This window comes from Pteropus vampyrus, unplaced genomic scaffold (genome assembly GCF_000151845.1).
Source record: "Pteropus vampyrus isolate Shadow unplaced genomic scaffold, Pvam_2.0 Scaffold174, whole genome shotgun sequence".
In the NCBI taxonomy this organism is placed as follows: Eukaryota; Metazoa; Chordata; class Mammalia; order Chiroptera; family Pteropodidae; genus Pteropus; species Pteropus vampyrus.
The window spans coordinates 1995451-2021916 of NW_011888955.1; the positions used below are offsets into that span (position 1 = coordinate 1995451).

General features: G+C 45.1%; 1 protein-coding gene across 2 annotated transcripts in view; it reads right to left on the minus strand.

The window, feature by feature from the left end:
- Positions 1-333: 333 nt before the first annotated feature.
- TNIP3 (TNFAIP3 interacting protein 3) overlaps positions 334-26466 on the minus strand; it is an 82134-nt gene continuing 56001 nt past the window's right edge. The window contains exons 5-14 of one of the 2 annotated variants that reach the window (XM_011370778.2): positions 24938-25018; positions 23182-23247; positions 21660-21791; positions 19297-19425; positions 15344-15463; positions 12431-12556; positions 11215-11265; positions 10265-10363; positions 7363-7423; positions 334-1086 (exon numbers count right to left, since the gene is read on the minus strand). In XM_011370778.2, the coding sequence (XP_011369080.1) occupies positions 1055-1086; positions 7363-7423; positions 10265-10363; positions 11215-11265; positions 12431-12556; positions 15344-15463; positions 19297-19425; positions 21660-21791; positions 23182-23247; positions 24938-25018 (897 nt within the window). In that variant the 3' untranslated portion in view covers positions 334-1054. Of the gene's footprint in view, positions 1087-6513; positions 7136-7362; positions 7424-10264; positions 10364-11214; positions 11266-12430; positions 12557-15343; positions 15464-19296; positions 19426-21659; positions 21792-23181; positions 23248-24937; positions 25019-26466 lie in introns of those variants that run through there. The other variant, XM_023536967.1, reaches the window with a different exon arrangement.

Consider the following 26466-nt stretch of genomic DNA (forward strand, 5'->3'; position numbering starts at 1 on the left):
CCTTTACATAAAGCTTCAAGCGTTTCTAGACATTGGGGAGGGGTGGGGAAGATCAGTCCAGAATTAAGCAGCGTCACTTCTGGATGTTGGAGCTAGACAGTCTCGATGGTGTGTCTGGATTATTTTATGTGACTGCAGCTTCGGCTGAAGCTCCTGGTTTCCTTTAGGTGTTTCTAGAAGCGCTGATACCCGTGGGTCACACCCCTCTCAGAGAGGCCTCCAGCTGGTCCCAGCAGAGCCCTCATTAATCGGACGAACTTAACACTGTTAAGTCTGCTCGATCTTTAGACATCTGTCATGCCACTGTATAACTTAACTGCAATAAAATTTAGATACATTTGTTTTCCATTTTAATTAGCTTGAGAAGTCACAGTTACGCTTTTCATAAATAACTACCCAAGTCCACAGGGAGGAAAAACACAGATTTAACTGCAAACCCATAGGGGTCTGAACCTCTGCCGTAAGTACACGTGAACACAGCCGAGTCGTCACCATCACGCTAGGACTCTACCGTTCATAACCTCGTCTATCTGAAAATGAAAGAGGTTCACGATTTCTCATCATCTTAAAGGAATGATCGGTTTAAGAAGTAGTTTCAAGTGTCTCGTTTTATTCAGATCGAGCCACTCGTTTAGTTTAAGGAAGTGTGCGCCGTCTCGAACCCTAGCTCTGGGTTCGCCGAGGCCAGCAGCGATGGAGTATCGCGCTAAAGCGGCTGGAGAACTGACCCCCTGCGCAAACGACGGGAGGCAGGCTAACCGCGCACAGCGCGGACACTTCTCCCCCAGCGGACATGACTGAAGTCCCCACGCAATGTCGCTGCACCTGAAGGGGAGCTGCTGAAAGCGGGGGGTCGCCCTGCGAACCCGTCGCCGGGTCTCGTGTCCCGTTGTGTGGTCCCGGCCCCGCAGACAGGCGCGGTCGGGGCTCGGCTGCCGCAGGCCTGCTCTGTCCGCGACAGTGGGGGCGACAGCGGCGGGGCAGACGCGCAGTCGGGAAAGGCGAAGCGGGGGCGCCGCCTGGCTCCCCTCGCCCGCACACTCCTCCACCGCTTCTACTGATCGACTTTCTTTTCTGTGGAGAAACCTATGAAAAACAGCAGGAAAATGTTTTAGATTAAACATCAGAAAGCCTCTTGTTTTGACTCAGGGTGAACATAAACTTGAAAGAAGCGCTTTATCCGCGCGCTCCGCCAGCGCACGGAGACGCCGGGGTGGCGGGGGAGGCCTGCGGGGGAGGCCGGCGCCGAGCCGGGCGCGCTCGCTGCTGCCCAGGTCACTGTGGCCTCGTTCTCACTGTGCTGAACAGAAGCGCTCCGGTCTGCTGCCCATTCCCGCTGGCATTCGGTGGCTCGGGCACTTGCTATGACAGTAAGTCATACGTGTTGCTATTAGGTCAGTACTTACCCTACAGAAAGGTAAATTGCCAAATAAACTACTTTTAAAATATGGTACTGGGTACGCGATCGTCAAACGCGTAGAAGAGAGCTCGGTTCTTACGATGTGTGAGTGTGCCGTGAGGACTGAGATGACAAACTCGTCCTGTTTTAGTAGGACCAGGATAGAGTGCCATGGATGTGTACCATGAGAAAACAAAATCAAAGAGGCCTACTCACGGCAACAGGAAAAAAAATCGGACGAACGCCAAGAAATGAGGTGTTTTCCTGATTCACGATGACAGCTTAGAATATGTTAAATGTCTTAGCCTTGATGCCTTGCATTTGGTATTTCAAAGACATGCCGAACAAACATTTTGGTGACAGGAAGATATTAACTAACTTTCCCAGGCATCAAATATATGCTTCTGAGAACTATGGCCATTCCATTAAAAAGATATGTCATATGCTCAGAACATAAGTTTGGACCCAGAAGTATAATGTACTAATCTAACCAATCTGATTTTAGATTTAATGCATTGATGGTACATACTCCTAGGTGTCTTAAAACGTTAAGAAAAATCAATTCCTTTGCTATTCTGACAGCACTCTTATGACATAGGCATAGAGGCAAGGGCCACTATCCCTATGATTTCGATGGCGAGAGGCTGAGGCCCAAGGGCTAATCCATGGCGGAGGGGCAATCTGAACAAAAGCAAAGACAGGTCCTTAATCACTTGAAGGGAGGGCAGTGCAGGTGGCATGGAGACACTTCTGTAGCTATTCGTGGCTCTGCGATTATAAAGAGAAAGGCCACGGGGAATCGTGGGGCCTCACAGCGGGAGGAAGAGCAGGCTTTGCCTTTCTGGTGGGTGGAGACCCCCACTTACTGTGTGCCCAGTTATTCATTCGCTCGTGGCATCCGCTGCAGTCTACGCTTTGTGTTCACAAGCGTGCGGGTTAAGTAACATGATGCCGAAGTGATCTGAACGGGAGCCAGACATCTTGGTGGCAGAGGCCACGTCTTGACTGTAAGTCAAGCATCAGATGAATCTGAAATCCCATTGGCACTAGGAGGGGTGGGGCCACCATCAGCAGAGTGGGGACACGGAGTCGAGGCGACCCCGCCCTCTGCATATGCCCACCAGCCTCCCGGAATGTGGACGCTTAGGCATGAACAGGAAGGAAACCTAGGCGAGTAGATGTTCTTCCCAGCTGTGATGCGAGATGTGAGACAGACCCGCTTTTCTTCCCCATAGGTTTTTCTCTTCCATTTAAGAGAATTACCGCAATTTTATTTACCTGGCGAAATTATGACTTGTCTGGACTTATTTTATGCATTTTTCTCATGAACGTAGACTAGTCACATGTAGAATACATACATATATCTACAGATATAGTTGTTAATGAGAATACTTAGTATTTGCTTTCGTATTTGTTAATTAGAATGTTTAGTATTTGCTTATAAAATCCATGTTTGCATAGGAATATATTTACCACCTATATTTTTATATATTCATGGACATTTAAAATATACTTTTACACTTTATTTAAGCTGAGGAACATCTGGGGCTACCAGAGGCTGGAAGGGGTGAGGAAGGATGCCCCCCGCAGGCTCTGGAGTAAGCACGGCCCTGCCAACACCTACATGCTGGGCTTCCACCCTCTAGAGCTCTGGGAGAATAAGTTCTCCTGTGTTAAGCCCCCCAGTTTGTGGTCCTTTGTATGGCAGCCCTAGGAGGTGACTTCAGTCAGTATTCAGTTAGTTATTATTGTACATTAGCAAAGGTCAATTATAATAGTTGGGCTTTGATCTTTAAAGTGTAAAGAAATAATTATGTGTGATCACAACACAGTCTCACATGCCTACATGTCATACCTTCCAGATATGTAAGATCTGAGCTCCAGGTCATGAGACAAAGTTCAACTCTGTGCCATATGAAAAATTTGGAAGGCGTGGAAGTGACTGGCAAGCGATATAGTAAGAAAGGAAGAAACAAACAACATGTTTTCAAGGTTACAGTAACTCTACTATGCCATAATTGTTTCAGAAACATGGAAGTCATTTCGCATTCTATTCTGATAACAGATGAAATTAAATTGAAATGTTCTTTGTAAAATCACGTGTTTCTAAACAGAAGCTGTAACTCATTAACCTCTGTGGACTTCAGTGTATAGAAATACCATCATTTCATGCTGTGCAGAGAGAAAGTCAAATAAGTCTCAAATGCCTTGAAAACCTTAATTTAAATCTTTAATTTTTGAAAGAAGAGCCAATTCTCAGTGTGTCCCCAAAGCACTCTAAAATAACCCTGCACAATAACCGAGAGCCGAGCTGTGAACGGTTGACCCAAAGACTGTCCACCGTGGTGCTCGATGCCCAGGGACCTCGTCCCCGGCCAGGGAGCCCTTCACTGAGTCCCCGCTCTTAAGAGGGCCCCGCTCCAGCTCTCCTCCGGCCATACCTCCCCTCAGAGTGTGGCTACCTTCCTCTAGGATAAGATCCTGGTACCCACACACGGACCCCAAAATTCTCCGCCCAAATGACCTTGGACCTGCTCCCAGGCCTCCTGTCATCCCCTCCCCCAGGCCCCGGGGCGCTGATTGTGGAGTGGTGAGGGGTATATGGATGAAATTGGGATCCTCAAATTCATAGACCCCTCACAGTGTAAGGTGGGGAGAGGAGGGGACAGGCCACAGCTCAGGTCTTCCTGTCCTGTCCCACTGTGTCCTGGCACATACTGTAGGCTTCTGAGCATTCTAAAATTTATTCTGGCCTTCTAGCTCTATTTATGAATAGCGGGATAGACCACACTTTAACAGCTTCTAAACTTGACTCTTCATGTTCAGATATTTACGCACACGGTATGCAGCTCTCCCCTTACTCTTGCCCCAGGCTCCGGGAATGTGAAGGGTCTGGTGATATCGCAGAAACGGACTCACCTTTCACTCACTGGGCCTGTTGAAATCACAAGGCCACTGCTTTACAGACACTCCATGTATAGCTCTCAGAGCCACTATTTCAGGTTAGATTGTCATAAAGAGTAACAATTATATGGGGAAGATACTAGGATAAAAATACAATGTGTACATATATTGGGGTTAGAAAAGCAAATTTGGCAGCAGTCATAGAAAATTAGTAAAAACGGAGAAACGGGACAACCTGAACAGTACGCATGCTAATTCATTTAAATAGTCACATTTTCGGAAACACTTTTCATTTAAATATAAAGTATTTTAAGTACTTATATGAATACAACTTACAGCAGTTTTAAGAAATGATATCTGTAGATTATCAGAGATGGAGTCTAATCTTTCCACTCATATTTCCTTCTATTGCTTGGATTTTGGTATTTGTAGCCCAGAATACAGGGCATTTTGACCAGTGGTATATTCTTGAATAGTGGGGGATAAATATATTAGTCATATAATAGAACAATGAGTATTATTATAACAAAAATATCTATATAATAAAAGATTTCTAAACTCATATTTGCTTAACAATACCGCGAAATTATTTTTAAGAACCTGAGCAATTGGGTCGGAACTAGAAACCAAAAGGAGCCTTTCAATTAAATGGCCCAAATGAAAAAACAAAACCAAGAATCACTACAGAAATTAAATAATGGCACATGAGATGCTTGTGACAAGGATGAGTTCAGAGCTTCTGCCAATTCTTACGACCTGGCTCGAGCTTCAAAATAGCATCAGCTTGGGAAGCTAGAAGAGGACCAGTGGGAGACCCGAGCGGTAGATTTCGAGGAAGGGATTTGTCTAGGGGGTTCCCCTGGCCACAGCCATTCGTCCCTGCTGCTGCGGAGCCGTGCTGGGAGGGTAAGGGCAGGTTTCAAGTGGCACGAGCCCGCCCGGTCAGTTCCTACCAGACTCGTTCACAGCGCCTGTGTCACAGACTCCGTCTCACATAGCACCGGCCCTTCCCCTGTGGGATTATCCGGCATCACATGACTCGCACAGATCACACGTGCTGTGCATAGGAAGGAGAGATGGTTGAGGATTCGGTACTAGTCACGTAGTTATCCAAGTTAAAGCCCCATCCTCAGTTTTACAACTCTCATTTTAGAAAACGTTAATCTACTAAGAGGGGTAGGTTTCCAAGGGCCCTATGGGATGTGCTTCAGCGCACAGGCTTCTGGAGCCCTACACACCTGGGCTTTACTCCCGGGACCCCTGTCCCTAACTGCGATCTAACTGCTGATGCTGTTCTCCACGCCTCGCTTTGCTCGTCTGAAAATGGTCTCATCGTGAAGCCTACTCTATAGCATTGTTATGAAGATTAAAATGTTTTAAAAATACTTAGGTGAGTACATAATAGGCTCATTTTTATTTTAATTTTACTTCTGTAAACACTGTCGCACAGCATGTTTATGCATCACAAAGCTCATTATATTTCTTCCCAAAGAGACAAAAATCGGATCTCATACACTAACTATAAAATTCTATTTTTGCATACTTTATTTAGTTTCTGGTGGTAATCTCAATTCATTTCTATTCTATGTAATTATTGGCTTCTGTAACACTGGTCCAGGAAGAATCCAATAGTGATATATAGATGGCCCTATGATATTGCTGAATTTTCTTCTGGGTAATTGTATTTTCTAGTGATTAAACTCCAACACTAGGAGAAAGTATCTTTAATATTCGTTCCAGACCGATATAAAATGGAAGATTATAATTGGGTGGTAACTCAGCTATTATGCACCAATGGCTTTCAAAGTCACAGACATTATGCAGCAATCATTATGGTTAATAGTGTGCCTTTCTAATAAAAGCTCTCCATTATGGCTGGAACCAAAAACTAATGGTTATATTTGTAATAGGGAAAAAAAAGCAAAAGAAAAAGAAAAAAGAAAATCCTGCAGTTTTCTGATAAATACCTCGATACTTTATTATAGCTTTGTCGCTTTGCATATCCTCTGCAACGCGCCTGTAAGCTATGGCCTTTGCCATTCCCAGTGTTGCTGTGTGCACCTGTCCATGCTGTACACTGCACAGGTTTAAGAAGCTCCTCTCGCACAGACGACGGTGAAGAGTCCGGGGCCTTGTGAGGTCCACAGCCTGCCTGACGGCGCGGGGGCTCCCTGGGCTCCCTGCATTGAAAACCCGAGTTCTGTCATCTGACATGTGAACTAAATGAGGTCGGATTTCAAGTAGGGCCCGAAGCTGGAATATGGCTCACCTTCGGCTTTTCTAGGCAGATCCACACCTATGGAATTTAACAACTCGGAGTCACGGCTTGTGTGCCAAGTGAGATTTTAAACACGTGCCACACAGCGCGGACTTGTGATTGCACGTGAGGAGAAGAGGTGCGCACAGCGGGGTTGAGGCAGCCGCTCCTGGGCGGCCTCGGGAGCCCGCAGACGCTACCGGTGGAAAGGACGGCAGATTCCGGAGGCGGAGGAGGATGGGAAACCAGAGGGAAAGGAGAAAAAGAGCACCCTGGGCTGTGAGCACTTCGTAGGTGACGTTTTAGTTTTTCCAGCCCACGTGGAGGTGGGTGTCGCGGGCAACCCTGAACTCGGAGTCTGACACTTAGTCATTAGGGAACAAGCTCTGAGACTTTGGGCCCCTCTGTCTGCCTGCCAGTGACTTCTTTTAAAACATCTGGGTAGCAGACTCAGCCTGGAATAGCGGATGTGTCTCTGGCCTTTGGAGAACCACAGAGCCTCGGCGTTCGGGGGGATGATACAGCTCCGCCGGAAGTTCTCATTTCTGCCCCCCGAAGGGATGCTGACTCTGAGACTGGAGTAGGGACGGGAGCCAGGATGAGACTCGTGCCTTTCTGCCTTCGAAAAGTTTTTTTTTTTTTTTTCTCCTAAAGAGAGCAGCATAACCCCAGGTGCGACACACTAGGGTTGTGTATGCAACACGGCTTTCCGGCAGGTCGTCTCCGAGCACGAATGAGCGTATGCCGAGTACACATCCCCCAAAGAGCCCACGGAAACGGAAACACGAAAGAGTGGTCTTACCCTGTGCTGTGTGCCGCGCATCTGGCGGAAGCGGCTCGGGCGCGCACCACGGACGGTCCGGCTGCGGGGGACGGAGAAGCGTGGTTAGAGCGGTGCGGACGTCACGCTGGACAGCGGCACGCGCACTGACCGGCTTGCTCTTCCCTCTCCCGCCCTGGGCACCGCGACCGTCTCCCCACGCCCTCCTCAGCCACTCTGCGTTTGGCCGAATGTCCACTACTTTGGGGCTGTGGCGTATTTTCTGTTTTTTAAACAGATGTGTTTTGTATATCTGCAGAAGTATCTAAACCAACGCTTTTATAGAACTTACTATAGTCCATGAATAAAACAAAGCCCTTTACTATCGACAAATACTCTTTTGAAAACCCGCACGCGGGAGGCAACGGGAAGACAAGAGAAGAATGAGGAGCCTAATGTTTTGTGGTGGTTCGAGGAAGAAATCTAAGCCATGGGGTGGGGACATGGCTCCAGAGGCTCAGGATGGTGACGCGGGGCTGTTCCTTCCCTGCATGCTGTTCCTGCAGGACCCTGTCTCAGGCGCGCTCACACTGGTCAGACTAGAGAGGCCAGGAGGCCAGAGGGCTGGCTCGGGTGTTTCTCCTGGGATTTTCTCCTGGGTTTACAGCAGCCAAGAACAGCTAGATTGAACATCGGGGAACGTGTCAACGTGCACAGAGTGAATCAGAAGCTACAGACCTGAACTTCAAGTTCAGCTCCAAGGCCAGCATTTTTGTACGTAACAGAACAATTTCAGCTTTACCTGCCTGTGCGGTTGCTCTGTCTTCCTGCTCCAAAAGCTCACCCCTGCCTCCTGCTTCCCCAGGCACAGAGAATGTAGACCTTTCATTCTCTTACTCAATTACCTCCTGAAAATAACTCAGGGAAGTTTTCTCTAACAGTGAGTCAGTAGGGAGCATTTTCAGGGCTGCCAGACCACTGAAAGTAGCCTAAAGTTCAATTACATGACCAGACGCTAAGAAATGCTGCATTTAGTACAGCCTGACCCCACTTTACCCCCAGACACCTAGGCTCTTGGCTCCTTTTGGTGTACACAGAAGCCGAAACAGGAAATGAGATCATCTCCTTGCTTATTTTTAGATGTCTCAAATAACATGTAGGATAAGTGACGTGAGCCTCAGTTTTATATTCCAGGAGAGTTGCCAAAAAAAGGTGACCATATTGTAATTTCACAAATGCTATTGCATATGCTGTAATTCAGACTTATAAATAAGAATGAAATACTCTTATTTCTGGGAGTTTTTGTAAATTCTACTATTATACCAAGATTCCGTTTAATCGAATACTGCTTGAAAATGTAGGCCATTCTATGTGACTTGGAATCTTTTTTCACATATAGGCCTTTATTTGGTGATAATTTCACATGATCTGGACTGCCCTACCTCTTGTAATTGATAGGGAAAGTTTGATGAGCTGTCATAGTAGGTGAATTTCTACCTTCTTTACACAAGTGAAGATTTGAAGAAAATAGGTATTTTTACTTCTAAATAAACTTGAATACTCATTGGTTTTATAGTTAACCTATCACAAGAATATTTCTCCAGTTCTCCAACCTGTAGGAGCTAATTTCTAAGTAAATTTCTATTTATATTTCCCACAATATTAATTTAATCCTACATTCTGTAAAAAATGAATGAATGAATGAATGAATGATAGCTGTGTTTAGAGAGTCCCAGAAATGTTTCTGTAAAGACTAGAATGTAAGCAAACAAGTAAAAGAAAAAAAGAAAGAGAGAGAGAGAGAGAGAAAGAAGAAGGAAAGAAGGAAGGAAGGAAGGAAGGAAGGAAGGAAGGAAGGAAGGAAGGAAGGAAGGAAGGAAGGAAGGAAGGAAGGAAGGAAGGAAGGAAGAAATGGGGGAAGGAGAACAGACAGAAGGAGCAATTGCCGACAATGACAAGAACCAAATTCTCAGCAGTGTGCTGTGCCACACACCAGGGTCAAATAAGAGATGCTCATTAAATTCTGACGTACTTCCGCCACCCAGAGAGTCACTATCTCCTCCCTTGGGAAAAGGTTTTGAGGCACATTCAAATACAAAGGGATGACAGTTTCAGCGACCAAGAGAATCATGCCCTCTTTCGGTGCTCTCCTAGGAAAATCCGGTTAAATCTCAGATTCTTCACACAATTAGAAACAGTTAAAACCGAAGGGGGAGGAGAGTTTTCTGAGCAAATCTAAAACACAGAAAAATGCGTAATCCCTGTGTAAAGGTTCCGTGTGTGGGGGCAGAGGAGAGGGTAGAGACCAGTGTCCAGACCGTGGGAGGGGCTGGGACTGCTTCAGAGAAGGAAGAGAAGGTGCCTGGGCCTGAGCCGTCCAGGTTCGCTGTCCACATCAATTCGACTCACAAATAACTGCTCCACTGCGCGTTGCGTTAGCCTGCGTAGACGCGGCCGTGGAGAGCAGCTTAAGGGGGTCCCTTTTTTCTTAGCTCCTTTAAGGATATCCTTTCAATTGGAAAATGTCAAAAACTATTTTGCACAGACATAGTGACATCCACAGTAGTTCAGTATAAGTTTACAACTGAAAAAGACGTCACCCAGACTGTTTCCGCTATATCCACTTTGCTTTTCGTTATACATAAAAATGTCCTTTTGAGAGAGTCAGAGATGTCATTAAAAATGGCCCATATAAAAGGTATGTTTGTCCAAGGAATTACAGCTCAATTCGATACCTTTCCGTTAATATTCACATCTGTGGGCCCTGTGACTACCATATCACAAAGACGATCGTGTGCATCGACCGCCGTAATTGCAAATTGGAGGCTGAGATAAAATAGAGGCTCTTTCCGTAGACAATACTATGTGCCAGAGACAGACGGAATTTGACGGAAACAGAATGCTCAGCAAGCACCGACTTGCCGGAGTGAGACCTCGTACTTACTGGGAACGTCCGCAGATCCTGCACGGCCCCGGGGCGGGTCGGTGCTCCCGCATCCCACGGGTGGAAATCCAGGCTGCAGTTGCAGGTCGGGAAATGCATCTGAGGGGAACAGGGCTGTCATTCACCGAGGCTGGGCGCAGCGGGGTTGGGGTGGGGAGTCACCTGACTCTTGCTTTACACAACCGCAGGGTTTGGTTTAAATCTTAAAGTTTAGCCTAAATCTGTCATCATCCTAACTCAGAAGAGTAAGCGTGTCAGTGTGGACTCTGGACTGATACGGATGAGATCACAGGCCATACTTTACTTAAGGTGACACCTTAATTATGTTTCCATTTTGAAGAAATTAGACTCGAAAGGGATACAGAGTTAACTTTACGGTTCTGAGTTATCTTCACAAGGGGCCCTCATTTAAGAACCAGCGATCGAGCCATAAAATAAGTTTTCTGCCATTGCAGCCAGAGACCGTTATGGTATAACTGAAGTCCAGAGAGGAAATAATGGTCATGCCTTGTGGTTGCTAGGGAACCGATGGGTCAGAAGGAGGCAGTGCCCAGGAAGATGTGCTGTTTCTCTAAAGAGGCAAACAGGTGTAGTTTTCCACCATCAGTCGCGTAAGCGATTGTAAGAAACACCAACATGCACTTCCCAGGTGTTTATGGGTCTGTGAAGAAATCTCCGTTGGTGTGAACACACACCAAGGCCTGTGCTGCTGTCACTTGCTCTGCAGGGCAGTTTTCCATGTGTGTTGGGGTTGAGAGTCCTTGGTGGTTCCTAAACACTACCTATTCTCTGATGTTTTAGTTGATAATGAACAGCATGGTTGTTCTAGGATCCGAGGCAGATCTTGAACATGCCTTTAACTGGGACCTTGAACTGCTCTCCTGGGGAATTAAAGTGTGGGTGAAACCCTGACAGGAGGGCTTGGTGAATTCAGGCAAGCGCCAGCATACCTGTTTTAATTGCTTTTCTAGTTTTTCTTTCTCCATCTGGCAAGCTTTTATCTACAGACAAAACAAAGGCATTTGCTTATCAGAAAGAGTTCAAGTGGTTAGTTCTAAAGCTGCTCTTGACCCGCTATCAGTAACTTGGTCAGAAGCCCAGGGCTGAAGCACTGATAGCAATATCTCCAGGAAAAAAGTCTCGGACTTTCCAGACGTGCATTGGTTCTATCTTCAATTTCCCAAATGAAGTTTGGAGAGTTGGATAGTTTTAAATTGTGATTCCAGTTTGTTTGAGGCCATTAGAATTCTCAGTTTTAGGCTGATACACTTAGTTATAGATATTATATAGGCACAGACATAGATATGGATATAGAACCAGCTTCCATGGCTTATTTGTTGTAACTGGAATTGGTCAGCTGTACATTCAAAGGCTTCTACGCTGTCACATTCCGCACATGTCACAGCACGTCACACAACAGTCTTCCATTTACTGAAAAGCACTGCAAGATTTTACAATCAAAATTTGTAGTTCCTTGTTTTTTTTCTTAAGCCAAAATTGTGTGAGCTACATTTTCCTCATTAACATCAATATTTACCCATCATGGCAACTTCCTGAATCTACTTTTAATAGAGCTTATTATACTTTATGTTAGTACTCTTACATTTAATATAGTCTATTCCAGTAAACTGGCTGTCATTATCTGGCTTCCTTGAGAGTTATATTTAATCAGTGGACCCATCGAACCAAATTCTTGATTTCACTAGATATGTAAATGACATTTAGAAATCTGTGTGTTTTTGGAAGACAAGAACATTCCAACATAGTCCTTCAGAGAAAATGACAAGAATTTAGAAACAACTTCACTGCACTAGAGAATTTCGAATTTGAATTGGAGTACTAGGCAGTTCAACTGCTGTTCTACCAAGATAAATATTATGAGGAAAAGATCAAAAGAATTAGACTTTAGAAAAGACTTTGGAATCCAGTTTCTTGGGTAATTCCTTAATATACGCAAGGGAAAAGAAATCTCCAGTCATTTTCAACTCCTCACGAGATTGTTTAAGAATGATTTCATCCCAGGTGCTAACCTCTCAAAAAAAAAAAAAAAAATCCAATGTCAGTTAGCATTAAGAAGACGAACTATCTTGAATTTTTTTTCTTAAATGAGAAAATGAAAATAAAATGCACTCGTGCTGGCAAAGATTATTTCATGTGGATCTATACCTTAGACTTCAGCTTGTTCAACTGGGATTGAGAAGTCTGGTTAATTCGCTGCAGCTCCTCTTTCTCTTGATTAAGTCTTTCTCTGTCCGATCGCTCCCTTTTGAAGTCTTCTTCATATATTTGCACCTAGGAAATAGTAATTCGCTGTTACCGTTAGCTTCCCTTTCTCTTAAGCCATTGAAATGATGCAGAAGACGCGTCCTGGTCTCATCGGAGGCGTCCCTGTCCCCTTTGCACGACTATTGCTTTGTGACGGGCTCCGTCTGACGCATAGGACTATGCTTGTATCTGTCACTTTGTTCAGAATGGCATTTCTCAACCTTTTCTTCCCTGAGCGTGTATCAGGAATTCAGAAGTAAAATAATGATGTAGATAGTTTGAAAAAATGCCCCTCACCCATTATTCTACTGCATATTCGATGACCCCCACCCCTCGTATTAAGTGTCAGTGTTTTGGAGGAAGTCATCCATCCCCAACATAAGGCTTTGATGTACGAATACTGCTTGGAGTTCTAAAAGACAGTTTACTGACAATACCCATTCAGTAAAGTTACTAAATGTAGACATGCCAGTGTTTCCAAAACATAAATTATAAGTTGAACATAACATAGAAATGAAAGGTTCGGGCAGGTGGAAAAGCAAAGCATGATTGTTAAAAGGTTTTCACAGGTGTTGCCCTAGGAATTTGGGGGGTATATCATAAAAAAGAAACAGTACTATTTAGTGGAACACCTCTCCAGAGATGCTTCAAATAGTTCAGAAAAGTAATCAAACTAGAAAGAAAAACACTTAATTATTGTTGTTTTGAATTGGCATTGTGTTGACTAACAGCTTGGAGACTAGTGTGCGGAGCTATGAAAATAAATGAAGCTTAGGGAATGAAACAAAGAAATTCCTTCAAGACCATGATTTAAATTACAACTTACACTGGAACCAGCAGCTAGATGGTCGTCTGTTAACACTATTGCATATTGCGTCTTCATCGCCAACAGTGCAACAAATTTTAACTAGAGGTTTATTAATTTTAAATCGATAATAATACAATAAAATATAATGGGAAAGAGAGGAAGAAATTAAACATTTTATATAGCGCTAGATGCAGTTATTCATATTTAATTTTTAAGGCTTTATTCACCAGAATCGTAAAGAAATGACATCCAGCCAAGCCAATATTTTGTTTCTTGTTTTGTTTTTGTTCGTTTTGTTTTTCGATTGAGAGCTGAGGTTCAAGTCCATACAGTTAAACGAATGCTCTATAAACAGTCACCAGAGGCATTTGAAATGGGAGAAAGCCATCCGATCAGAGCAAACACTCTTTATCAAACACAGCACTGCGAGCGGTGTCATCACTTGAATCAGTGACCAAGACTGTAGCTCAGCTTCTTTGTGAGTTTAAATCCTTTAGCATGTTCACGTGGCACTTGATGACGTGACGATTGCGGGGGCTCAGTTAGAGGTGTGTGCAGTTAAAATGTGTGCAGCAAACGAGCCACACGACAACTAATAGCACGGCTTCTGGCTCGGGGGTCACAGACACAAGAATACCCGTCGCCGTGAATGTCGCATGGAGCCACACCATTACTGTCAGCTCCGCGTGTAACAGCGACCCTGTCACGTGTGTTGTACATTGCATGAGGGCAACGCAGATAGTTCTAGTGTCTGACCATAAGCAGCACTATTTTCAAAGGAATCCTGGCTGGCACCAATAACGGTGCTTTAGGGGTCGAGAATTTGACAGATCTGCACAGATCTGCACCCTTATTCTCCGCAAGGGGCCATTTTTAAGCTATATATTTGATCCTGGATGTAATGAGGGCGATTATTCAAATGGAGTTGATAGAGAAGAAAACTCAACTTTACCATCAAGTACTCTGAATATTTTAGATTTATAGGTAAGCTACTTCCTGTGAAGTAATAACAATAAACAACAACAACACGATTGCTCAATTCTTCCATGTTTTGCATCAGAAATCCTTGTAATTGGCACTTTCTCGGAGCAAAACAGCTCATACCCAGGGACATCAAAAAAATAACCCTTCCAAGCCCTTCGTTCTGTGACATGGCCTCCCTGACGGCTACCACCTTACTGATGACATATGCTTCGGGCTTGGAGTTCCTGTCCCTGCCCTGTGTTTGTCCACACCGCCTGCACCATTGCGACTCTTTTCCTACGTGAGTTCACAGGAAAGGTGACAGGCATGGGTGGCCCTTAGCCAGGCCAGCGCTAGACGGCCGAACTAAACGTAGACCCAGGTTGTGTGGGCAGCGCTCTGTCCCCACAGCCCTGCGCTGCTGACACGTGCAGAAGCTGAGAGAGGACACCCTTTCCTCTTGCTGTCCACTCGGTGACAGTGAGTGAGGCTGGGTGAGTGCGGATGAGGAGTCTCGTGACAGTAAATTGCTGGGCGGCACCATTCACATGCGGGGCTAGATGAGCGGATCTTCAGTGATTATGATCAGTGCAGAGTATTCCCTTTAAAACCACCCTCATTGTTCAAGGGTCAGCGACCAGAAGCTACAGAATAACAGCCCGGCTGCTACCATTTTCTGAGAAGGTCCAGAGACTGGGTTAATAGTTAATAGTTTGCAGAATAAGTCATGTGTCCCTGAGACTCTTCAGACCCAGTGCTGATAGAATCTCGCCATAAAGATCTTGGTGTGCCCCTCTCATACCTGTGCGATCTGGGGCAAGCCATTGAACCCCTCTGAAACCCCGTCCCCTCTTTCATAAAGTGTGAGTTGGACTAGCTGATCATTCTCGCATCAAGCTTTACAATTAGATGAGTCACATTGAACTAAATGCAAAAACCTTTGACACATTTTGAAAAGCAAGACTTCCAAAAATGTCCCAAGGTGCCTGCATGAGAGCAGGTGGGATGCTCTCCCCCTGACCGCGCCCCCTTCGGCTCCTCACCTGGTGTTTGAGAACTTCCATTTCTGTTCTCATCTCCTCGTGACTGCGCTCTTCTTCGGATTTGCCCAAACGGTCCTCAGGAAATGAAGAACGCTCGATGGCCAAGGCATCCTGAAGAGCCTGTGAAACAGGAGCGCAGCGTCGGCCTGAGAGGCGCAGCGTGTGAATGACGGCCCTCTCAAGTGGACCCACAAGGCCGAATGTCCTTTCTAATGCCCCCTGCTTGACTGAACGATTTCTTCTTTCTGATTTTCTAGCATATATGTATTTTTTTCCCAGAATCTGTCTTTTCCCCATGGTGATGCTTATCTTATTCAACTCTCATTTAATAACGACCTTCATTCAGGCCGTCCATGTTGGAGCCCCCTCCACCCAGCCAACCACGAGAGAAAAACTATACCCTTTCTCTAGATTTCTCTAGATTTCTCTAGATTCTCTCTTACTCTCGATTCTCTGCTTCAAGTATATACTCTACCTATAATTCTCGCATTAGAATCACCTGGAGAGGTAGCAGACATACCCATCCCTGGGCACCTCCCCAGAGAACCTGGACCAGTAGACGTGGGGGTAGGGTCTGAGAATCCGCATTGCTCGAGAGCTTATGCTGCTGGCTTTCGGATGACATTTCAAGTACTATTCTGCTGTATAACCACGTCCCCCAGATCTGCTCTGCTGTCCTTCTGCCCCGTCCTCCTCAGCACGCCATGCCCTGGCCCAGCCAAAATTCTCCGGTAACACACCATCACCCAGAAGGCATGGAGGGAGGGCTCGGCCTCCCTGGCATCCACTACAGCCTGCTGTTTTTGTTGTGGGAGGAGGAGGAGGAGGAGGAGGAGGAGGAGGAGGAGGAAATCAGAGATGCTCGGATTTGCCAGTAAGATTATCATCCTTACCCATCAGCCCATGATACTCTTACATATGCTCTGCTCTCTCAGGTCATGGAAATGACACTGCCTCTGTTCTGAAGACCTTTGGTTCATGATGAGTTCAATAAAATGGCCGCCACAGATGGTGACAGAACACATCTCATCCTGGTGTGGTCTCAGAGCCCATGTGCAGTATGACTACCTGCTTATTATCATACGAGTCCCCTATACACATAGAAAGGTTCACTTCAGAGCGCCAGAAGAATTTACTTCCTCTGTATTTCTTTAGTAGCGTCAATGATGTTCTTTCAGTGACCCTGTTAGGAACTTCCCTGCATTGCTGTACCATGTGGTCATAACGGCCGGAAAAGAAAAACTAATTTATGGCCTCGAACATGTGTAGACAGACCAGGAGTTTCCTAATGGAATGTCTCAGAGTCTACGAATGCAGTCTAGCCCGTTGTAAATATCATTTTTCAGGAAGTTGTAAGAGAAACGGAACTCTTTTCTTCCTCCAAGAAGTAGTTCAAGAAACAACAAAAGTCGTTTACTAATTTATGTTTTTGTCAAAATTTGTTGCTAAGCTCCATAGTTCTAGGAAATACTGTAATAGTTATAATTTCAAAAAATGTGCTCGTAGTAGTAGAGAATCTACGGTAGAGTAAGCCCGGTGAGTCAAGACAATCAAATATACTGGTTCCATGTCCTACTCATGAATAGACTGTTTTTGTGAGTCTTCTTATATTTGAATTTCCTGGTCTACCTTTCATGCTATTCAGGCTTCTAGAAATTTTGCAGATGGGTCACAAATGAAAGGTGAGTCTAATGGACATTGATTCCACGCTGGGGTTTTCCAGCTGCCTTGAACAAACAGCTGTAACCCCTTCTGGAATAGTTGTTTACTATCAGCGCAGATACACTCAGCAGATCCAGCCTGTGACAGTGTGGAGGCTCCGGACAAACCCAATGTGCCCCGGGGTGGTGCTGGCTCACTAGCGCAGGTAAATTCTCTGCTGTGGCGAGACACCTGGCTTCCCAAGGACTTGACCGAAAACAATGCCCTCAGGTATTTCTTTCAAAGCAAATAAGTGAAATTGAGCACACACAGTTGTGTGAGCTTCTGAAAGCCATATGTTAATTATTAAGCTGATGCTACAAGTTTCTGCTGAGTGAGTGGATGAGCAGGCAGTGGGCGTGGGCTTGGGCTTATGTGAGTAGGGTGGGCCCTGAATTCCATCCTGTGACGGATGGTGTGCACAACCGACCGCCCAGCTCCACGTTCCGAGTCACTTCTACTTGCTGCAGCGGTAAAAAGAAAATAAAAATCTGCCATAGAAATGAGAGTAACCGTTCTTTACATTTCATTAGACCCTGAGACATGTGCTAAATGAGAAGAAGAAAACCTTTTCATAACTCATTATTTTATCTGTTTTTAAGTGACGGTTTAAGGTGTAGATTTGTGGGATGAAATGTTTTCTGGGTGGAAGGACTCTTATTTTTCCTTACTAGTCTTAAGTTAGGAGTTACACCTGTTAACACACGACTCTCATGCTTTCACAGGTCCAAAATTGGCTATTAAACATCTTATGTGCTAATTAAATTCATTCATTCACTCATCCATTCAACAAATATTTAAGAACGTACTATGAGAAAGGCTCTGTTCTAGGCACTCAGGATTCAACACTGAGTGAAACAGAAAACTCGGGGCCACGTTATCACTGCGAGTTCCTTTCTCTATAGAAACATGCATTAAAATTATATTTCACAACTGCATTCTTAGATGAGTATATTAATATTAATAGGAAAACATTTTTTCAACCTAAAAGTTTAATTTTCCTACTGATTTTAAGAGAAATTAAATATATTCACGGGCCCTGAACACTGCGCCTGCTGCACCTAACAGAGAAGTTAGCCCTGATAAACCCTGATAAACTTGGCGGGCCTTACAGCCAAGACAGAGAGACTGAGGACGAATAGGTAATAAGTCTGAGACATTAAACATATATTAGACGGCAGTAAATTCCAAGGAAAAATTAAAACAGGAATATTACGGGTGGAGTATATAATTTCAATTAGGATAACCAGAAAAATAAGGTTTTTTGTGAAGGGGACATTTGTATAAACAGCTGAATTTTACTCAGATTAATGTTTCTCATTGAGATTTCATGACGATATTCATAAGACATAAGATTAGAATTTGTCTGACTTTTAAAATTTTTCTTTTGGCTGTAAACACAGATGCACAAAAGTGAAGGGTGCACATGGGCATGAGCAAAAAATAGTTCTTGCCTGCGAACGGATCAGATATTTATTGCATTTGTCAAGCACTCTGTCAGCTATGGGGGTGCATACTTAACACTCCGGGGACCTTGAAATGACACCTCTGGACACTGGTTAACTACAACATAGCGCACAGTCTCAAATACAGGCACTGAGCACGTTTTCAAGGCCAGTCAATACTTACTCCTTTTTAGAAGATAATTTCTGTTACTTAGGCCAAGAAATCTCTAGCTTGAGAGATGCATGGCTTAACTTAACCATGTGCTACAAGGATTCTTATGGTCCACATATGCTGTAGCTCTTGGGAAAGTCAACAGCAAAGGATTTAATTTTTCCCTGATCCTTTCCCCCAGAAAACGAAGCTATTACTTCACAAAACACACGCACACACAAATGCGCACACATCCCATCTAGTCTGCATCACGCCCAGCTCCCTGCGTGACGATTTTAAAGAGCAGCCTGTTTCCTCAGGAAACTCCTGTGGTTGACCAAGAAACAAGGCTCTTGTTCATAAACACCCGCTCTTTGTGGTTCTTCGAACTGAAAACTGTCCTTACTCTCTTCTACGATTCCTTCTTCTTTCTCTCTTTCATGATGCTTCTTTGCAGAGACATGAATTCCCAAAAGCTTCCTAACCAAGTAGGGCTGAGCAGTGCAGATAGGAGGGATTTAGAAAATTCCAGAGAGGCTCGTGTGCGGGCCAAGGCCGGAGCCGCTGGCAGCGTGCGCCGTGCTGTGACTCAGCCAGGAACGTGCTCGTGGTGCCAAGCCGCACACGTGACCTCCCCAGGTGGCCTGGCCGGGTACCTTATTGAGGCGTTTGATTTCACATTCGTAATGTTCCTTCTTTCTGTTCACAAGAGCGTTTGATTCCTTTAAAAGCTTATTCTCTTTCTTCAACTCATGTAATTCTTCATGTAGGCTTTCCTTTTCCTTCTGAAGTAAAGCAAGAGAACAAAATCGAAATCAGTACAGTTGAGGTGGCGTGTACGTTGGCAGATGTCAGAAGCAGCCACAAAAGCAGGGTGCTGGGGGTTCAGTTAACACCGCGTTCGAGCACGATTTTCTCTGTGGAGGACAGGGTCAGCACAGAAGGAACCTTCCTTCTATCCCTCATGCTACTAAGGTTTGTGACTCGGACACAGATATCAAGATTTCCAGTCCTCACTTTCACGAGTGTCGGATGGGTCTGCAGAGTAAACTAGTTCTCATGTATTGTTACTAAGCGATGGATAAGTGACTCAGTAAAACAATCGAAAGTCTTAAAAAGAGAAAAGCATCATTGCAACACAAATACTATCTCCAAGCCCAATCCTTTACCCTTCTGGACGGGAGGGAGGGAGCAGAGGATAAACTTCAGGCATTGAGCCCCCTCACTGCAAACAGTTACTCAGTGCCGCACTGTTGTGGCTGTTCTTTGTCGAAGGCAGAGATCAGCTGGTCTAGCCGCCATCACGCCCCCCACGTGTCAGGCCACCTTCAAGGAGCCCGGGGTTTTAAATAGCTGAGGTAAGTCTAGTTACTTAGGTACCAGTAGGTTCTGGATTCAGACAACATCTACTATCCCTCAATTTCATATTCTGGATGGTACACTTTGGAGTGAATTGGACTCTTAATGAGATTGAGTTTTGGAATCTAGTTAGATGAGTATTCCAGAATGTAGGTATATATTAGGGCAGTGAAACTGTTCCGTGCGGTACCATGACGACAGGTACGTGTCACTGCACGCTTGTCCAAGCCCACAGGACGTGCGCCACCAGGAGGGAACCCTGAGGTGCACTGCGGGTGTGGGTGATGCGGCCGTGTCGCTGCAGGTCGTCTACCGTGACAAATGCCCACTCTGGCGGGGGCGCTGGCGAAGGGGGGGCCTCACACGGGTGGGGGCAGCAGGACCATGGGGACCCCCTGGGCCTTTCGCTTCTGCTGCTCTAAAATAGTAAGTCTATTAAAAAAACAGAGGTGCGAATGGCTCCCTTTACAGGAATTCCGATTTGGCGTTCGGGGTGCTGTTATGTAGTTAAAATTTCCCAGGGCACTGATCAGATTTAAGAAATCTCTTTTAGGTCAGTCCTTTTCTTTAAAAGTGAAAATCATCCTATCTGCTTTAATTTAGGTAGCATGGGCCTATACACTTAGAAAAGGAACGAATTATTTTTTCATTTAGCATAACCTAACAAAATTATTTCAACTGGAAAAAAGTCCCAACTTTTCTGCGCGAGGAAAACGTCGCCGTGATGGAATCGCGAAGGACAAGGACCGGTTCGCGGCCGAGAGAGACGCGCAGGGCCGTCCGTGCTCCTCGGGCTCCCGCGGCCGGGGCGTCCGCGGCAGAGGCGGCCTCGGCAGGTAGGTAACCGTGCGAGATTTGGGAGATTCGTGAATGTTTCGAGCACAGCTACTGCCTGGCAGCATCTGTCACCGGACTTCACCTGACAATGTTTATTTTAAACTTGTTTTCTCTTAACATACATTAAAAAATGTCTAGAGGCCCACAGAGCCTCAAGTTTTCCTCCCAGTTTTCCCCTACAATGTCCAGGGAGTCCAGCGAGGGACTGGGCGTCAGACTGGGAGTCTCTTTGGGGCGGCACTGTCACCTAGATGGCCGCCACGCCCTTCTGAGCAGGGATCCATGGGGCTTCGGCATCTGGAGGAAGGGTCCCATCCCGCTTCCCCGCGTGCCGAGTTGTCGGTGTTGGCAGGTCACCTCTGCTCTTCACGCCTCAGTCCTCCTACCTGTGAAATGGCCGAAGTAATATCTCCTCGCAGGGGGCTGGGAATGTTCAGGGGGGTGATGAGGGTGACGTACTTTTTTAAAATGTTACATTTTGCTGATTCTAAAAGCAATACCTATCTGTAAAGCTCTCCGTGAAAGCTGAAAAGCAGCTGTACCGATGCAGGCTATTGTCACGTTATTAGTAGTAATACTAGTACTAGAAATAATAAAGGAGGGAAAAAAAAAGAAAAAAACTAAACTTCCTCTAAGGTTAAAACGCCCTAAAAGATATCACGAAATCCATGACTCAGTCTCTCCCCGGCAGATCACGACCTGCCTGTTTGTGTGACAGAGGACACGCCGGCACCCGTTCCTCCCGCGTCCCAAGGAGCGGCCCACCCTCGCACTGGCTCCCCTGCCAGCCCCTCGGGCAGGGCTCGCTCTGGTCCTTGCCCACCTCCTCCCGCTGCTGCCGCTCCGGGAGCAGGTCACTCGGCCAGTCGCTGGCCCTCTGGTTCGACGGCCGCTCCTTCTCCAGGGTGCTGAGGAGTCTTTTCGTGGCATCCAGTTTCGTTTTCAGCTCTGTGACCTGAGGAAGCCGTCGCAGACTGTTGCAGACCCACTACCCCCTGCATCTGTCCCCAGCCTGCACACAGGGGACGGCGAGGCCCTCTCCCCGGGCACCCTCCCCACCCCCCCTCCACTAGCTCCACTCCCCACCTCCCTAACCCACCGCCCTAACCCAGGTCAGGACACCGCCTTTGAAAAGGAGCATCCTCCACAGAAAAGCAGACAGGCACGGCTGCCAGCCCCTCCCAGGGGATGCAGAGTTACGCCGCAGATGGGGTCACCGCTAGGCCTGTCCGTCTACTCTCAGCTCTCAAGGTGCGCTTGCCTGGGCTGAAGGAACAGCAGGGGGCGGCGGGGGGTGAGTGCGCCCACACCAGGGACAAGCGGACGTGGCCTGCAGCTCATCTAACCTGCAGCTTCCCCTGCCACTAACGGCCGCATTAGTCATCAGGGTGACAATGGCACCGTGAGAGGAGCCTCGGACAGGTGCTTCCCCAGAGATGGGGGTTCTACCACCCCTAACCCCAGCGCGTCCCGCAGCTGCAGGCCTTCGGGAACGTTGCAGCTTAAACAGCTTCCCCGGGATCCTGTTCTTTAACGTTTGGAGACTCGATGCTGCGAGGTGGACTGACCGTAGTGTGTGGGAACATGATCCTGCTCTTTCTAAATTTAATGCTTCCGGGTATCAAAATGGGGAAGGAGAGAGCAATGCTGCCGTGTTACTCACTTGTGGTCGAGTTGCTTCATTCTGAATTATTCCGGGGAATTTACTTTCTCTTTTCTCTATTTTTGAACACGGAGTGATTCTAAATTCTAAATTGGCTAAATTGACTGAGATATTTTCTCCAAAAACAATGTCTTTCTCACCAAAGCAAAAGCTGTTTGAGAGAGAACATGCTCCAGAGAGAAGAGGGGACGCCCCACTCCCCTCAGAATTTCCCTGCCCCACTGTCGGTCTCTTTACCTGTGGAAAGTAGCTTATGCCTCTAACTAAGGACTTGGAGAGCTGGCCTTGCACAAAACAGTACGAACTCGAGACCATCCCTCACCTCGCATGTACCCGCGTGTGCTTGTGGCTGCTAGTCACAGGGCACTACTGACATTGGAGTTCTTACACACTTTTATCACTACTCTGCGAGCTGTGATAAAAGTGTGTAAGAACTCCAACGACAGCTCCAGAGGTGACGTCAGTACCTTTCTTTAGCTAAGCTCGAGATAATTCCCCGATGCTGGTCATCAGTCTTCAGGACCAGGCTGCCACTAACGCACTCGGCACGCCCGTCATTTCCCAGCGGCGAGCCCGCAGTTATCCACAGGTCCCCTCTAGCGGACGTCAGCGAGAGCCTCCGCACACCTGGCTCCCCCAGGTAATGACTGAGAGCTAACACCGAGCGGACACGGGCGTTTACCTTTCTTTCATACAACTCTTTCATACTTCTAAATTGCTGATCCCACTGCTGGTTGACTTCCAGGAGCTGAAATTATGAAAATTGGGGAAATCAACAAAGGATGTCTGCCTTTTTGAATATTTGACCAATGTGAAATGCTTTTTTGAGGCTGCTAAGTGTCCCCTCCAGCGAGTGCGGGTGGGGCCGGGGTGACGCTGCGGACAGGCTTTCGCCATCTCAAGGTGGGGATGCAAAGCTAAGTCTTGGGTGTTATCTCGACTAGTCAGATGGACAGTTTATTAGCAACGTTCAATTTCGTTAGTTGCTTGAATTTTCACCTTCTTTGTTTAATCCAACCAGAATCTGATAAAAAATAATAAGTCGTAAATATTGATGGTTTTCTGTAAGATTTATTAATATATGAAAAGTCTTTTTCAAAACTTTTCATATTTTTCTATGTGCTTACATTACTACAATGGAATATTTCTTCCGGCTTTTTAAAAGCAGAATTTATGTTAATAAATTCTGAACGTCAATAACTGATTATCATTTGCTTGCAATAACGTGTCTTTTAAAATCTACGCATGATTTGTGATATATACTCAACAAATGGATAATATCACCTTTTCGAAAGTATAGATTTTCAAGGAATAGTACTTTTGTCATAGACGGTATTTACTATTTTGAGAAACAATTGAGGCTGCGAACAATTTGAAAGTTTTAAAACTATGTACTCAATAGAGGGATGAAAAATACCATGTCTTGTGTTTTCATGTCTTTATAAGGGAAGTCTGAAACTTCCTGCTTTAAAAGAAATTCCAACACTTATCAATATGGGACAGGCATCGAGAAGATAGTCAAAATGACTAAAAATAGCAAGACTTTCTCCTAATTATGAAATAAAATATCTCATCCAGAGTGGCAGTTACTAGGTAATTCTTATGCTGGAAATAAAAATGGCTATTTAGTATGAGACTATATAATATTATAATGTAAAGACAGTTGATCAATTGGCATTTTAGGGATTACTATTTCTATGCTATGGTAACATTACTTTGCTGTAGTTCAGTAATGTTCCAGAAGGGCACAGTATTTTATGCAGTATTAAGAGGACTAGAAGGCACTGCAGAAGACAACACAAAGAACCTTAGAAAGGCTTAGAGAAGGAATTACAAAACTGACAACATACGCAGTGCTAAACTCGTTAAAGTTTTCACCTCTTCCTCTGTCAAGAGGAATAAAGAGGTTCTAATATTTATTAAACTCAGAAAAACAGAACTCAGAATACTGTCTATTACATTCCCAATGACATCACGGAAACACACATTTTTGTGTGGGAACGTTCCTTAACCGTTATCGGTCAGATGCCCGACTCGTGAAGTCATAGCACCTAAGTCAGCTATACTTAACACTTCTGACAGTTTGAGTTCCAAGGTGTGTCAAGTTGCAAGGCATACAGGGCACAGGTGATAAGTTCACCTGGCCCATGTGGAGGAAACATTTAAGTTTTGAGAAAATCAAGATTATCGTTGTCGGAGTCATGACTGTCATTTTGCATTCATTTGCAAAACACTTACTCAGGATCTCAAACACTGAGATCCTGAGTAAGAGATAAGTAGGGAAGAAGAAAAAATATTTGCTCTCAAAATAATACAGTCCACTGCCCTAGAGATTATAACCGTGACCCAATAACAAATAAAAGGCACCAGGTGATACACTTTCTCGCTCTCAGCCTAATCCGTGGCACATGTTGCTTCAACTAATATTTCAAAATTACCTCTTTTCTCTGTTTTTCCAAGCACCTTATCTTTTGTTCAAGAGAATTTGTCGAGTTCTTTCCTCTTGACGATTTAGTGCACTTAAAGAGAAAAAGAAGAGTAAAACAAAATAGTCTATAAAATAAACAAGAAAAATACTGTCCTTCACAAACTCCATGCGTACGGCCAACTCCCTTATTGGGATTTAGGAAATAACATCTTATTCTAGCGGTAACAATCTTCACACCATAATCCTCCATAGAGACCTGCTGGTGAATAAGCTTTATATTATAGTTTAGAATCCTCTATATAGATTAGTTACCAAAATAATTCTCTAATAAATAATAACTGTATCTATGTTAATAGGCAAGCAAGAAAGTAGGGTTTTTTGAATTTGGATTTCAATTCTTTTCCAAAAAAATGGAAATTCAGAGAATAGTGCATCTAGAAATCTGGTAAGTTTCACGGGTACGTGTTAAGTATTTATACAGTCAGCGTTTAAAAAAATTATTTTCCATAGACGTGTCCATGGTCTGGAGAGTGGCCCCGGCAGAAGTCCGAGGGGGTGACAGGATCAGCAAGAAAGACAGAGCGACACGTAGAGCTACAAGGCAGAAACCCAATTCTGAAACCATAGTAAACCAGCTACCGCAATGACCGTCATCTAATTATGTTATGCAGGTGGGCGCAGATTATCTGGTGTGGTGTAATTTTAACCAGCCCTTTTAACAAAGCCACAAACTTAGATTAATAATAAATCATTGGCACGGTGAAAAGTTAACCATCTTTCTTTTCATTTTTTTTTCCCCCAAGGGTGGGAGTTTTCATTTAAAGGAAGCACAAAAGCTCTGGAAGCTGCCTGCCATCTGTCCACCAGAAAAGCTCATTTAAGTACTGTTCTCTCTGTTCTTATGCGATGCTCTTGTTACCACCGCGTCTCTGAGTCCCGAGGTAAAACAATGAATGCGTGACGAGGCAGTCCCTAACTCTGCTCTTCAGTTTCAGACTCAGTAGTTACTGTGGACACGGAACTGCTTACAGATACCCACGAACGGCTAAGGAGTAAGTGCAGACATGTTGGCCTTTGTCAGAAACAGTTACACGAAATGCTCTTTCGCAATCACGATGGGATTCCCAGGACTTTTTTCATTAGAAATGATTTATAGACTGTTTTCCTACCTTTTCTCGACTTATCTACGCTTCACTCAACGTTTTAGGGTTGGATGATATTGTGCACCTCTATAGATACTATTTTTAATATTCTTACCTTCTTCCTATTCAGACCCATATACAATTAAAACCAATTGGAAACAATTTAAAACTGACATTCTTCCATGGGTCGACAAATTCAGAATAATTATTCTTTTGACCTCAAGCTGCTTTGCCTACCTGCCAGAGGTGACATCAAAATCCAGGTGACAAGTATGTTGGGTCCTGTAATTGGACTTTTCCTTTTTTGGAAGACTTCCAAAAGACTGGACTCGTTCTGGATCAGACAGACTAAGTATTAGGCATCTCTGATCTGGAAAAGCTGTGAGGTGACCCTGCC